This window comes from Ptychodera flava, chromosome 4, assembly GCF_041260155.1.
Source record: "Ptychodera flava strain L36383 chromosome 4, AS_Pfla_20210202, whole genome shotgun sequence".
NCBI classification, from domain to species: Eukaryota; Metazoa; Hemichordata; class Enteropneusta; family Ptychoderidae; genus Ptychodera; species Ptychodera flava.
The window spans coordinates 3,677,541-3,692,070 of NC_091931.1; the positions used below are offsets into that span (position 1 = coordinate 3,677,541).

General features: G+C 37.4%; 1 protein-coding gene across 3 annotated transcripts; it reads left to right on the forward strand.

Moving 5' to 3' along the window:
* Positions 1 to 341: 341 nt before the first annotated feature.
* Positions 342 to 14,489, forward strand: LOC139130720 (uncharacterized). 3 transcript variants are annotated; one of them, XM_070696493.1, is made up of 6 exons: positions 342 to 1,687; positions 3,831 to 4,037; positions 7,054 to 7,408; positions 9,298 to 9,471; positions 12,661 to 12,911; positions 13,204 to 14,489. In XM_070696493.1, exons 1-6 carry the CDS (start codon positions 1,526 to 1,528, stop codon positions 13,429 to 13,431), a joined length of 1,377 nt encoding a protein of 458 aa, XP_070552594.1. In that variant the 5' UTR covers positions 342 to 1,525; the 3' UTR covers positions 13,432 to 14,489. The 3 variants fall into 3 exon arrangements, with proteins under 3 accessions (XP_070552594.1, XP_070552596.1, XP_070552595.1); XM_070696495.1 differs by having other exon boundaries at positions 1,168 to 1,687; positions 12,756 to 12,911; positions 13,204 to 13,356; XM_070696494.1 differs by lacking the exon at positions 3,831 to 4,037 and having other exon boundaries at positions 1,168 to 1,687.
* The last annotated feature ends 41 nt before the right edge of the window (positions 14,490 to 14,530 follow it).

The following is a 14,530-nucleotide window of genomic DNA, read 5'->3' on the forward strand; positions in this document are numbered from 1 at the left end:
TCTAAATGTAATAAAAAAATCAGCAATTTTTCTTTGCAGATTTTCCATCATTTTGAACACCCACCAAGCCCTAATGGTTAATTCCTGTAACAGTTGTATTTGTCTACTGTTGTCTTTCTGTCTGGCCGTAGAAAGGAAACAATGCGAGTCAAAATCGAGATATCTATGTTTTAATTTATACAGAGCAGACTAACTCTGTACCGTATTTATTTATCTTTTGTTCAGGTAGCCATGACTACACCTAAGAGCGATAATCATTACTACACTTTTGTCATCACCACAGGGCAGATTAACAAAATATCGTAAACGTTTATTTCATTACTTTGTTCTCCTTGTGCCAGGCATAGTCGTTGGAGTTTAATTCCACGTTCTCAGAAATAGATTGGTTGCTCCTTCAGAAAAATCATGTCAGATCATCCGGCTGAGTCATGGAACCTTCGCAACTGAAGAAAAGAAAGTCCGTAAACTATCCAAATATCAAGCCATTGAGTGAGTCATCTTCTACTAACAGATCGATCACCAAGCGCAATCTTACGGTCATCATTTATGATTTGATATCAAATTATGATCCGATTTTCATCTTGTTGAAAGAGAGAGTGTCATTATCCCATATCGGGACTTTTCTGTCAATCTAGTTAAATTATCGTCTTATGATGGTATCCCCTGATTTTTCAGTTCGCTAGTTGCTGTTTGCAGTTTGCCTCTTTAATTTATTATTTTATTCACTACCGTTAGCGAATATGTTTTAAAGTCGTTTCTATTGTGATATTTGCAAAGATTAGTCACTTTGTGTACTATGAAAGCAGCCATCGACGGAATCGAGGCTGTGACGAAACAACGGAATAGACAACATCGAGTAATTGTAACGTCCTCTATCTCTGTCTGTCTGTGACTTTGAATGTCTCTCTTTTTACGCCTCCCTCTCTCTCTCTCTCTCTCTCTCTCTCTCTCTCAACCCAAATGGACGAGTTGAGCTATATGGTCTTGGTCCGATCTAATGGTAACAATTTATGCATTATCTTTTGACGACGCTGTCTGCCAAGGTTTTTATGGGAGCCGATAAAATTCACCATTCTTTCATCGATTTTATATTCTCATTAAAGTCTTCTGTGTACGTGGCGTTATACAGTAACAAGAAAATAAACACACCCGATACGATACACAGATAATGTAGAGAATTGAATCAATGAGAAGCAAGTGAAATGGTTTCAGATATTATACGATATCGAAAAATATTGTTTGGATTACTTTTACTTTTGGCGAAGGGAAAAGAGAAATGGTCGGAGTCGATCTCCAAAGGGGTCCCCTGGTCTTCCATTATGATAGACAATCATGACGTCGCGTATTATTGATCAGTTCAATGCTATTATTGCTCATTTCTACAATACGTGAGTGTTTTAAGGTCGTATCCTGATAACGCTACCACATTCAGTGCTATCTTACCACAAACAGTGCATGTTCAGGACAGTGCTTCACGTTCAGGGTTGTATTACACTCGCATTTTTCTGAATAGTGTCAGCGTAAAATGAACTCCAAGACCACTAAAAACGAGACCAAGACTACTAAAAATAAGACCCGATTCCTGACAGTCAACAGACTCGGAACAACGAAGGGTCGATTTGACTGCGTGACCAATCACATGGACAAGAACTCAAAACCGCCATCGGCCAAAGAAGATTACAGACCGGTATGTATGTGTCTGCGGTTTTTCTCTGTCCCTTCATCGGTGCACATATTAATTATTGTTTAATTCTCCAAAAAACGTGTTGCTAGGTCAGTTGACAACACAATTTGTTTGTTGCATTCTGGAATAAAAGGCCAAGTTCCTTGCTATGCAATTCAACTCACCTTATCGCCTGGATAGTGACGGACTGCTGAGTGACAATCAGTGCACGTGTAAAAAGGAGTCAAACTAAATGACAAAGAATAGGAATGAATAGCATCAGTAAAATAGTCTCTCTTATTCTATTGTCATGAGAATCCACAGACTGAATGTAGATTGGAAGTGCTGAGGTAGAAGTAATTACATGCTGTATGTATGTATGTATGTATGTATGTATGTATGTATGTATGTATGTATGTATGTATGTATGTATGTATGTATGTATGTATGTATGTATGTATGTATGTATGTATGTATGTATGTATGTATGTATGTATGTATGTATGTATGTATGTATGTATGTATGTATGTATGTATGTATGAGTGTATGTATGGAAAGACATGCAGATTACTAAAGGTTTAATAAAAGAGGAAGGTGGTAGTCAGTATGACAAGACTAATATGGAGAAACTAGTGAGTTAGTGTACAAGAAGTTAGTAACATTCCATATCGTGACGATGCTGGTCCACCGTTACACAACAAAGTGCTCGTTTGGATCTCCTCATAGGGTAGGACAGATGACGCGGCTCGACCAGTGACGATAAACTTGATAAAGTTTATCAGCACTGTCAAGCCACCTCATTTATCCTTCCTCCGTGATTTCAAGTTTAGTGTGCATCTATGATTGGTTGAAACATGTGTTGGACCACAGGACTGCGTTTGAACCTATTCTTCTACTTTGTCATGCCGCATTTGCATAATGAAAGATCCGTCGCATTTGAACTACCGGGTGGGGTGGGGGGAGATATTCTCTGACGCTGATGACAGACATGTTCAAATATTGTTCACGAGCCAGCCACCTTGCCAGCAGTTGTGCTCCTTTTCTGAGTCACTGCTGAGAAAAGGTCCATCACGCTGTCCGTAGTGCAACCGATCCCTCTACCTACCATGTCAATCAGTCATACTATGCAATTACAGCAGCTACTTCTACATCAGAAAATCCTGACGGGTATAAGTCATAGTCTTTAATAGTAATCTAACTGCAGTCATAGTCTTTAATAGTAATCTAACTACATAAAACAGAAACATTCGCCGACTTTTAATTTCAGAGAGATTAGACTTTCCGCGAGGGCGCTGTTCCTGTGATCGTTCCTACTGTGTCGTAAATTGCTTACATTGATGCATACGGTATTGTTCGAACACAAGTCATAGACCTTGAACTGATGTCAATATCACTACAAGAAACCTGACTTAAATAGGCTACTTCTATATATGTTCCTTACACAATCTTAATTATCAACGAATAAGTTCAGGAATACTGCAGCACAAATCATAGACCCTCGAGAAACAGCCTGGGTCTATGCAGCAATCAACGAATTAAAATGAATATGCGGTATGGTAATGTGATACCAGATATTTCAGTGAAAAATTAGTGAAATGAAGCGTTACAAATCTGCTAGGCAGCTATCATGTCAACATGCAATAGCCGATCGAAATGGTTGATAGATGGATTGGATGTGCTTGGGACGTTACACTTAAGAGTTTAAAACAGATTGTAAAGGAATTGCAAGAGAATTTCACACTTGACAGGAGTATTCCATCTTTAGTGACATAGTATTACCTGCTATCCTGGAATAATAAACAATGGTAGATCAACATAAATCCAAAGTTTCAAATGTCGCTTTTAACAGATATCGTTAATATTCTGATATGGTAGTTCCTTGTTAACTTAACCATTGTGACCATATCACGAAACTTGAGATAAATGACAAAAGGAAAGGCTTTCAGGTCATCCGATCAGCAGAGCTCCAACAAGTAAGATGCAATCGGTTAAATGGTAAGCTGCAGTCTGAAATATCGTATTACATGTATGTCAAGTTTACCGATTTCATCCGGCACGTTCAAATTCCCATCCATTTGCTGTGATTGAGGAGACTTTGATGCCAGCGCCACCTTCTATGCTGTAATGCATGTTGTTTTCAACCCTTTCTAATTTCGCATACCACAGTATATTCCAGAAAGGCACAGTTCTCTGAGTTCAACAGCAATTGAAGTGGTACATAGAGATAAACTTCCAAGTTTTATGACTATGGAAGAACCGCCAACACCTGAACACTTTGTGGAGACAAAGGAAGGCACTACGGTTGACGATGACAGAGATGCATCTGATCAAAAGAGTGCCATGCCAGGATATGTACAAGTCAATGAGAAAGAGGTAAGACCTCAACATCTCTGAAACACCGATATCCTGTACGGAAACATTTTTCTAAAGTTGACGTGCTTGTAACGTCCTGCTGGCATCATTGCATACTTTCAAACTTTATGATTCTGCAGAGTGTCACCAACTATTACCAGATTGTTCAGGTAGGGCGCTCCATCCAATTATTCATAAAAAGGCCTATCAACGGAACTATCTTTCTGGCTTTGAGTAGTCTCTGTGTGACAAAGTAAAGTTCATCCATGACAATTGCAGATCGTTGTCTCGTGATTTTAAATTTCACAAAAGCCTGGCCGTAATGTGATCTTCTCTTGCTCTTAATTACAAAGAAGAATTTGACTATATTCACTATTTTCTTTTAATAAACCTTACACTCGGGTTTCTTTTCCATAACTTACTTTGTGGAATATTCGATATTAAGTCTAACTATCATTGTCTAAGCAGACCCAAGAGTCAGCAATGTCAGTTTAATAGTATTGACAGCAGGTCCATGGTTATCACTTCTCTAATATATTTTAGCAAAGACATAAAACGATTTTATAATTTAAATTTAATTTTTTTTTGAAAACACTGACAGAGACTTACGTAAAGCAATAAAGAAAAGCGACATAACTCACCGTAATGCTATTGAGGGCAGCTGACATCCTAGGAAAAGTTGGATGTTGTAACATGTACACATCCATAACGCTGAATTATTATCTTCAATCGCCACATAATTCTCAGTGTTTCTTTTGGGGGAGGGGAAGGTATAAGATATAGGATCGTTATACCCTTTCAAGAGCGTTGTATGGAGGGACTATGGTTCAGTGTATCGCTGCGTGAATTTTTCATTTTGATAATGCAATCACTTTTAACAGAAGAGAAAGACACAATTCTTTGTAAACTTGCCAAAGAAAAAAAGAAGACCGTTGTCGGTCTGCGATCATTTTGTCAACGGTAGAAAGTCTACTTTGAAATAAAATTGTGTTTGACATTTTTCCGAATCCGAACCATGCAAATACACTAATACAAACAATACATGCAATTTAATAGCAACCCATTTACCTGTGGGCCAAAACTGCATGGTATCGCCCTCCTATTTTCCAGTTTCCCGTTTGTACAATATAAAATGTTGTAGATTGTTTAATGTACATTGGTCATTTCACGTCTTACCTTCTCGAGGTAAATGCAGTGCTTAATTCAGCCAGTCACTGGTGTCACCTCCATGCTGTGGCAGACAGATTTCAGTAAGAGACGATTCCGTGGCGGACGAGTGTCCCAGCGAGGGATTCTGGGCTTTGGTGGATAGTTGTCGTAGCAAGGATAATCCTCAATGACATTCAGCTTCAAAGTGTGTCGTTTGTGTCACCTTATTTAGCTACAAATATGAACAATGTCAGCCGTTTTACTGACTTTAATAGTCTCTAACTCGAAACGTTTCAATTTCTTCAATTGGGTTGCCAGGGAGTAAAATTAACTATTTAACGACCTACTCGAATATCGGAAAACAAAACGTACTATGGAAATACATACAGACAGTTAGATTCATTAGTTTTCCTCTGGAGAGTAGCTTGTCAAAATTTAATGGTTTAAAGTTTGTTAATAACAGCTATGACGTGTCAGTTGTCCTTCACGAGATACGATTTTGTCAACCTACCACAAATCGAGATTAAATGAAATAATCAACGGAGTGATATTTGCTTTATTTCATAATTATTATATCACATCATATACTTAAAATCAAACGGTTACCAACTTGAAGGCTAATAGTAAACAATGCAGGTATATAAATGTTGTCCATATACAATGACTCATTGTCTCTGAATGAGCATGATGAAACGTTTGTCATAAACACACACACTGATACATATATGAACACTTAAAGGGTAATAACAGTCTTCGCAACTGCGCCTGTGCGAGTTTCTTATTTGCAAACACTGTATTTTGTGCACGAAAAGTGCACAAAATGAACTTCATCATCATAGCTGCAGCATTTAAATTACGATGTAGATTATGACAGACATGTTTTAACTTTCATCAATCACCATCGTACCTTGGATACACTGTATACATTGGTCGTATGGGTCCTATACGACCTTTGAGGGCAGTTCCCACGACTGTATCCCTTTAACTGTCGCACTTCGAGCATAAGGTGACATTGGCAACGATAAATAAGGATAAAAACGCCATTGGATTAAAATATTGAACTTCGTGTAAAACACAGCGTCGTTTATGTTTCTTATGAAGTTTGTTTAGGACCATATGAAAGTTTTTGATCCACAAGGACGTCATGTGTATTATTTAAAGGGACATTAGTTGTAACTTTTGACTAATTTTTCACTACTCTGTTTCAATGTATCAACTACAGAATTTTACTGTAATGCGATCATCATGACCCATGCTCGGTGTCCTGGTTGCCAACACAGCCCGTGAATGTGAAATGACCATTGTTATTGTTGATAAATGTATTCTAGTCCGGACCTGAATACAAAATTTAAACAATAACAATGCAGATTATACTCATATAGGGTATATTTATAAGCTAAATATTAGGAATTTCTCCATGCTTCAGGGATTCAAACCAGAAACTGCAGATGATACACAGAACAAATAAAATTTTAAAAATAACCAAAGTTACAGCTAATGGATCTTTAAAAGTTAGAAGTCACAATCATTGATTGGCCAAATTTAGAAGGAAATACAGCTGGCTGAATTGAACAAACTAAAACCTAACACGAAATACAATTGCATACACGAGATTTGTTGATTGTGTCAATTTCATGCAATATTCAATACCAGTATCGGTCCCTCACATCATGACTTTTCAGTTAATTACAGGGTGGGTCGCTCGGAACTTTCTTTATTTTTATATTTAACGGGATACTGCAAACTGGTGCCTGAGCTGATTTTAATGAATGCGAAAAAAGGAGTTAGGGTCGGAAGGCTTTTAAAAGGTTAGGTCGGTTACCGGAAAAATTCGTATTTTTTATTTTGGCCTGAAAGTTCAACATTTGATTCGTTTTTTTCGTATCAGAAACGGAAAAGTTCGACGACTGAAGTTCAGGGTCAACATGTAGAAATGACAGAAACAAATCTCCAGGAAGCGACAGATCCAAGAAAATACAGACCTGACAAAACACAAGAGATGAAATCAAACGACGCAGTGACGTCACAGCCGTCCCGTGAGCTGCCCGATGTTCCCAGGTTGTTCACCTTGGACATGTTTGATGACGTATCTAATGAAGTGTTTTCCACTATGACTCGTCTTCACAAAAGTCATCCAGCTTTGGAGAGTGTGATCAAAACCACTGCCTGTGATATGTATAGAGATACTGCAAGTCAGTTCTTTAGAGATCTGAATAGCATCCCGTACGAAGACATGGTTAACAGTAAGGCCGGATAAAGTACACGTTGTGTTGTGTCAACACGTTTGATGTGTTCTGAAATACTAGATATAGTACACGTTGTGTTGTGTCAACACGTTTGATGTGTTCTGAAATACTAGATATAGTACACGTTGTGTTGTGTCAACATGTTTGATGTGTTCTGAAATACTAGATATAGTACACGTTGTGTTGTGTCAACACGTTTGATGTGTTCTGAATTACTAGATCCATTTTCTCTCACTCTGTAATCAACTTTTTATTTTACTTAACGATTTACGTCGGTGAGCGTTCAGTGAGTAAAGAATACCCACTTTAAATTAAAATGGGTATCTTCTTTACTTGGCAATATTTCTCTTTTGTATAATGCTAGGGTATGTAGCGCCTAAGATTGCTGCTGTTTATAATAACGGAAAGTCTAATGTACTATAAAGCAGACATATTTTCATTTTGTTTATATAATCTCAATGTAAGTGGAGTTTAATGAATGCTTTGCAGACATTTTTTCTTCATGTGCTTGCTGCACTTGGTTCCTCCCACTTGAAATTCCGGAGATGAAGAACATCCAATTACATCACAGTTATGAAGAACATCCAATTACATCACAGTTATGAAGAACATCCAATTACATCACAGTTATGAAGAACATCCAATTACATCACAGTTATGAAGAACATCCAATTACATCACAGTTATGAAGAACATCCAATTACATCACAGTTATGAAGAACATCCAATTACATCACAGTATGAAGAACATCCAATTACATCACAGTTATGAAAAACATCCAATTACATCACAGTTATGAAGAACATCCAATTACATCACAGTTATGAATAACATCCAAATACATCACAGTTATGAAGAACATCCAATTACATCACAGTTATGAAGAACATCCAATTACATCACAGTTATGAAGAACATCCAATTACATCACAGTTATGAAGAACATCCAATTACATCACAGTTATGAAGAACATCCAATTACATCACAGTTATGAAGAACATCCAATTACATCACAGTTATGAAAAACATCCAATTACATCACAGTTATGAAGAACATCCAATTACATCACAGTTATGAAGAACATCCAATTACATCACAGTTATGAAGAACATCCAATTACATCACAGTTATGAAGAACATCCAATTACATCACAGTTATGAAGAACATCCAATTACATCACAGTTATGAAGAACATCCAATTACATCACAGTTATGAAGAACATCCAATTACATCACAGTTATGAAGAACATCCAATTACATCACAGTTACAGCAAACTTCCAGAGAAGTAACGAATGACTCTTTGTACAGTAATGAATGGTTCATGCCATTTTCGCCCAACGCAATAATTTATTGTTCCGTTGAAAAAGATCAACACTTTTATATGACATTATTGCTGACATCACCATGATAGCACGACTAACTCCTTCTTTCCTTCCCAACTTCCTGGCCTCTTCTCTTTCTCTCTGTTTGCCTTATCGTCTTCAGATATAGTGATGACAGAGTGATTCCGTAAAAAGACTGTGAGACAATCAGGGACACAGGTGCTCGCAGCGTTGCTTGGATAGTCGATCGAAGTTTGAGGCCGAAGGCCGAACCATCCTCTGTACTACCACCGCCGGGGTTCGGCTTTCGGCCTCACATTTAGATCCCGGACCTTCGATTGACTGTCCAAGCAACGCTGCGAGCACCTGTGATCGGGGCCGGGGGGGGGGGGGGTGGGGGGGGGGATAAGAGGCGGAATTTGCATAATAGAGACTTGATGACTATTGACACAGCATGGTGTGAATTAGCTTACCGTGATCAATATGTGCAACAGAACGGAAAGATAAACACTTTATTAATTCAGCATATTTGTTTGTGATTTCCCTTTTTGTTTTCAGAGTTGGTGACTATGGAAGAAACTTTGATTTCAAACGATGTATATTTACACTACACTGGTGTATCTTTTATGGATGAGGATGGAAATTTACTTCCTGGAAAACGGTCTATGACAAAAGGGAGAGCTTACTTGACCGATAAAAGACTCCTCTTACTATCAGCAGAAGAAGCATCAGGTTTGTGAAAATACGACTTCAGTACTTCCATAATACTGTGTTTGTTGTGAATTATTCAATTATTCGCCATCTCAGATCAAGAGTTTACAAAGTCTGGCTGAAATAAATCCAATTATAAAACGTCTCAAGTTGAAACTTGATTTCAGTGGAAGGATAGGCTCTCTTAGAATACTTCTACCGACCATTTTCAAATAACTGTTTTTAAAAAACAACAAACAAACAAACATATACACGTTTCCTTTGTTAGAGCATTTTTCGGAATAATTTTAGACTGTTTTGCAAGCTGTTTTAGACAATGAATGAAATAAGTAAAGAGGCTCTCGAAATGCATGTAGATCAAACTTAGGAGCAGTTCCGACTCCATGGTGACGAAAAACTGCAGTTCTATTTTGTCATGTACTGACGTAAACGTTCAAATGCCTCAGAGACAAAACTAAAATGTATCGAAAGAGATGCATTAAAAACCGAGAACTAATTTATAGAAATATTATGTTTTACATGACTTCTGTAAGTGGGAGAGAAGGCAGGAGCCATTTTGTTTTATTTTAGAGGTGTTAGACCGAAGGGAAAGTACAAATGAATTTTGCTAAGATTTCCCCCCTTATTAAGACTTTACTTTTTCAAAAGAAAAGTATTTAGAGTCACCAGCTCCCGAAAAAGGCTGATGGATGGGATGGGAAGTGAAAAACAATATTCACATCTAATTAACGGCATTTAGGCTGCGTTCACAAATAACGATTGGGTGGGCGTGGAGGAATCGCGATTGAAATCTTTTTTTTCAGATCCCCTCTCAATACCCTAAAAAATTTTCAAATGCCCCCCTCAATATGATCAAAACTTTTCAAGTCCTCCCCCCCAACTGTCACAAGCCCACATATTTGTAAAGGATGTGTACGCAGAAAAAAATAACACGTATGCGCCGTTCCGCTCACAGGTGTTCAAGACTACCTGTTATTAGCACTTTGTAAAGTCATATTCCTAAGGCAAGTTCTGAAATTGATTCATTTTTAAACGCATCAGTGAACTTTTTGGATTTATCAATCTAAGCCAACTTGAGTTAATTCAACTCTGGCCAGATCAATTGCTCCTGCCGAAGAGCACACAAAATGACAATCATGAGAGAGTAGGCAAATTGTGAATTCTGGCTAACTGCCATATTGTAAAAAACTGAGCACAGTGACCTACCAAAAATTTGTTTCAAAAGTATAAGACAAATATAAATTAGATGCTACTCATAATTGACAATACTGGAAAGTTACAATATTCCATCAAATGAATCTTTATAAATGTTGGGTGTAATAATGGCAAATTTGGTGAAAAAAATCATTCCATTTTGTCACATATTCTTTCATTTAGTCTTTATTGTTCAACATTTTACTTATGTATTATTTTATGACGAGAATTTGAAAATTTAGAAAACAAGCATGGTGACCCTTTTTTCTTTAATATTTGATTATTCTCATATGCCAGAATTCAAAAATCCCTGATAACTTTTCAAGTCTCCTGGTATTTCATGTGTTACTCTCTGGCATGATCTTGGGTACAAGTTTATGTTTCACTGTCATGAGCGTCATTTGACCCAAACTCTTCTTCAACTACCATGTATAATTTTGACAATTTTTTTTGTTCAGTTTATACAACTGCGTTCTTGTTCTACTCCCTACAGCATGTTGAATTGTCGAGTATTCAGCTTGCTATCACAGCCTGTGTATGTGTACCATGCATTTGTATCACTGACAAGTAATTGTCAGTCTGGACTATAATTAAATTATCACCTAATACACATTTATATATACAGGCTTTGTCGACAAACTGAATATTGTGTGTTTGAGCGTGCTGTAGATTGTGTTTTTGAGCATGCTGTACGGAGACAGCAAGAAACTGCATGTATTACATAGAAATATTGCAAAAATCATCAACAGTTGCAGCTTCTGCCCACAGTTACTAGGCTCAAGTGTGGTTTTTTATGACAAATCACACGTTTAGATTTTTTCGAGATAAAAGTCATGAAATGTGACAAAATGGTTCTAGATTTTGTTAAATTATTACTAACATTACAACAATTGGACGACATAAAAATGGTATTCATATTTCATTGAATAACCTACAAAAACTTGGAATTGGAAAAATCTAAAACACAAAAGGGAACTGAAAAATTTTCAAGTCCCCCCTCTACTACCCCAAAAATTTTCGAATCCCCCTGAATTCCTCCAGCCCCCTAAACGTTTTTTGTGAACACAGCCTTATACAAACAAGATACGAGAGTAGGATTGGGAAAGTAAGGCTTGTGAATGAAATAGACCATGAATAGACACGTGACCATCATCACAGTTTAAGCAGAGTGAAGAAAATTTGAAAAAAAATATCGTATATTGAATTAAAAACTATCTACTGTTGATTGACCAATCAGAGTGCTCAATTCAGGGTGTTTTATTTACTCATAAAGCCTTGGTCACCAAATTCCAGAAACGAATGACAGCGCCATAGTAAAGTACTGTCCAATCAAAAGTGAACATGTCATATTCTGTAGACATCTGGTACGTTTTAATATTCAAATTTGGTAACACAGCGGAAACCAGCTGCAACACAAAATCTGCTGTGCCCAAGGGCATTTATATAATGTGCCCTAGGGCATTTATAGGATGTTCCATTACATTGGAAGGCTATTTCACAAATAAAAGTTTTAATTCATATCCTAAACATGTTATATTGACAAAGGGGACGGTTGACGTAAACACATTGAAACGAAAATATATCAGTTAGGGGCGATAGTTTTTAAGTCGGATAAAACCCTCGTACTCGGGCTCTTCTGGTATATAAAGTCCAACCCTACGATAAAATGTCTCGGCCTGCGGCCTCGACATTTTATCGTTGGGTTGGACTTTATATACCAGAAGAGCCCTCGTACTTGGGCTTTATCCTATACATAAAACGACTGGCCGGGTGGAGTGGTTAGAAGGAAAGCCAGGAATCCGGAATGCGGTTTAACTGGGCTCTGTCGCAAATTGCATGCAAGTGTGGCTTTTGGTGAGTCATTTCGACAACTGGGATGTATTAATACTTTTTCCTGGTTACTTATTTTTGGACTGGTAGCTACACATGTTTGCTATTAAAGTTTTGGTTTAAAAAAACTTTTGTAATATGTTTTCCTCCTTTTTTCTACAAATACCACTCGTTCCTTTTTCACAGTTTGTTCTTTGGAAGGAGATATGCTTGATCCAAAATCGGGAAAACCACAAAACTATAAGCTGTCAACGTTTTGCGGCGACACTCTCCATTTTCAGAGTATTCCAGTAGAAGGTATCCTTGGATTGGAACTCCATACAACATCTGGAATCAAAAGTATCTCAAAACTGACGGGTATCAAATCATGCTGCTCACAATTCTGGGAAAGTATTTGCTGCTGTTTCAAATCCTGCTGTTCTTGCAGCTTTTGTCATGTGAGTAGATTTTAATGACTTTGGTTCACAGTACCTTATGGTGTATTTTAATGTTACTGCTGTGCTCTGAAGTCTATGTAGTCTGAGTAGAAACTACAGTTATACTCTCAACATATTTTTGGACAGTTTCTATCTCTATAACCAAATCTTTGGACCATATCTATTAAAGCTCCAGTCGGGAGGACTTCGTGTGTACAGAGCAGTGAACTATTTAATGTTTTTGTGACTTCTCCACTAACCAACAAATCAGGGTATGAATACAAATTGCTGATGATCGATTTTTTCCCAACAGATGTCATGCTGTAAGAAACGATGGGAGTCTCATAAGGCATGGAAATCAGCCCAAGCAAACCGCTACATGACCATTGGAGCACTCATGCCACCATGGGATACAAAAACTATGGTACGAATCTACATCGACAACACCGTGCAGATGTGTGCTATGATTGCCTTCATTTCTGAACTGCAGAGCTTTGCAAAGAACTTGATCCATAGAAATTATAAACTCACAACAACATGACAGTGACCACTTTTGACAGAATATTGATACACTAGCATGGTGACTGCCATCTAGTCATGTAGCCTGTCAACAAACATGAGTAATTATACAGGCCTTATAAACAATCACTGAGAGTGGTTGGAAAACAGCGGTCATAAGACCAGAGTAAGTTTAGAATTTATGAGTCGATCAATTGCATAAAACTTAAAAAAACCCACGTAAACAAATGCTGTCAATGCACCAGGGAGGGCATCAACATTCTCAGCTTTCTGTGTAAATTTAGTATCTCTGATACATATTTAAGGTAGAACGCGCCTCAGGGACAGATAGTCAGACTCTCATCCTACCACTTTTTGGGGCTCATTTGAAGTTCCTGGAGAAAGAAAAACTTTTACCAGTTTAGTTTTTCAAAAATCGAAAATTTAATTTTTCTTCCATAGAATTAATACAGGAATGGCGGCCATTTTGAAATTGAAATATTGCAAAATGTTGGGCACTTTGTTTCGCTAGTTCCAAACTTTCCATGGTGACCCCCGATTTTTATTGTTGATTTGGTAAGAGAATGGTTGAAAGTTCCATTCCAGAAAGTTTGAGCAAAAGTTAAAGTCTTTCACTTTTGAGGCGCATACTACCTCAAGTAAAAATTCAAACCATGATTTCATGAAATAACACCATGTTCTATTATTTGAGAATATCTACCTGTATATGGTAAACAGATACTGTCTTGCCAACCAACCAACCAACCAACTTGCTTTGTTTACGCACAGTCCCTCCACAAATGGGAGTTTGTGGGATTGTGGCTGGCATCTGTCTTCAGCAAACCCCTTCTGTTTACTATCTTTTGCCAGTAAATTCTTGTTTGTACAAATTTGCCACACAAAGACACACACAGGCATATTTTTAACTGGCCTACACCACATCTGCTCATGTGACATAGTTCAGACAGATTTTTCAAAACTCTTTTCTTGTTGCAATTTATTTCAAAGCACAAAATACATCACATTCAAGTTTCTGTAACTATTTATATCTCTTTTATTGACAATAAAACATTCAAAAAGTTCAAAAATTAACATTCAAAATTTGTTACATGACACTGCTGATTCTCAATGTCACAACACAC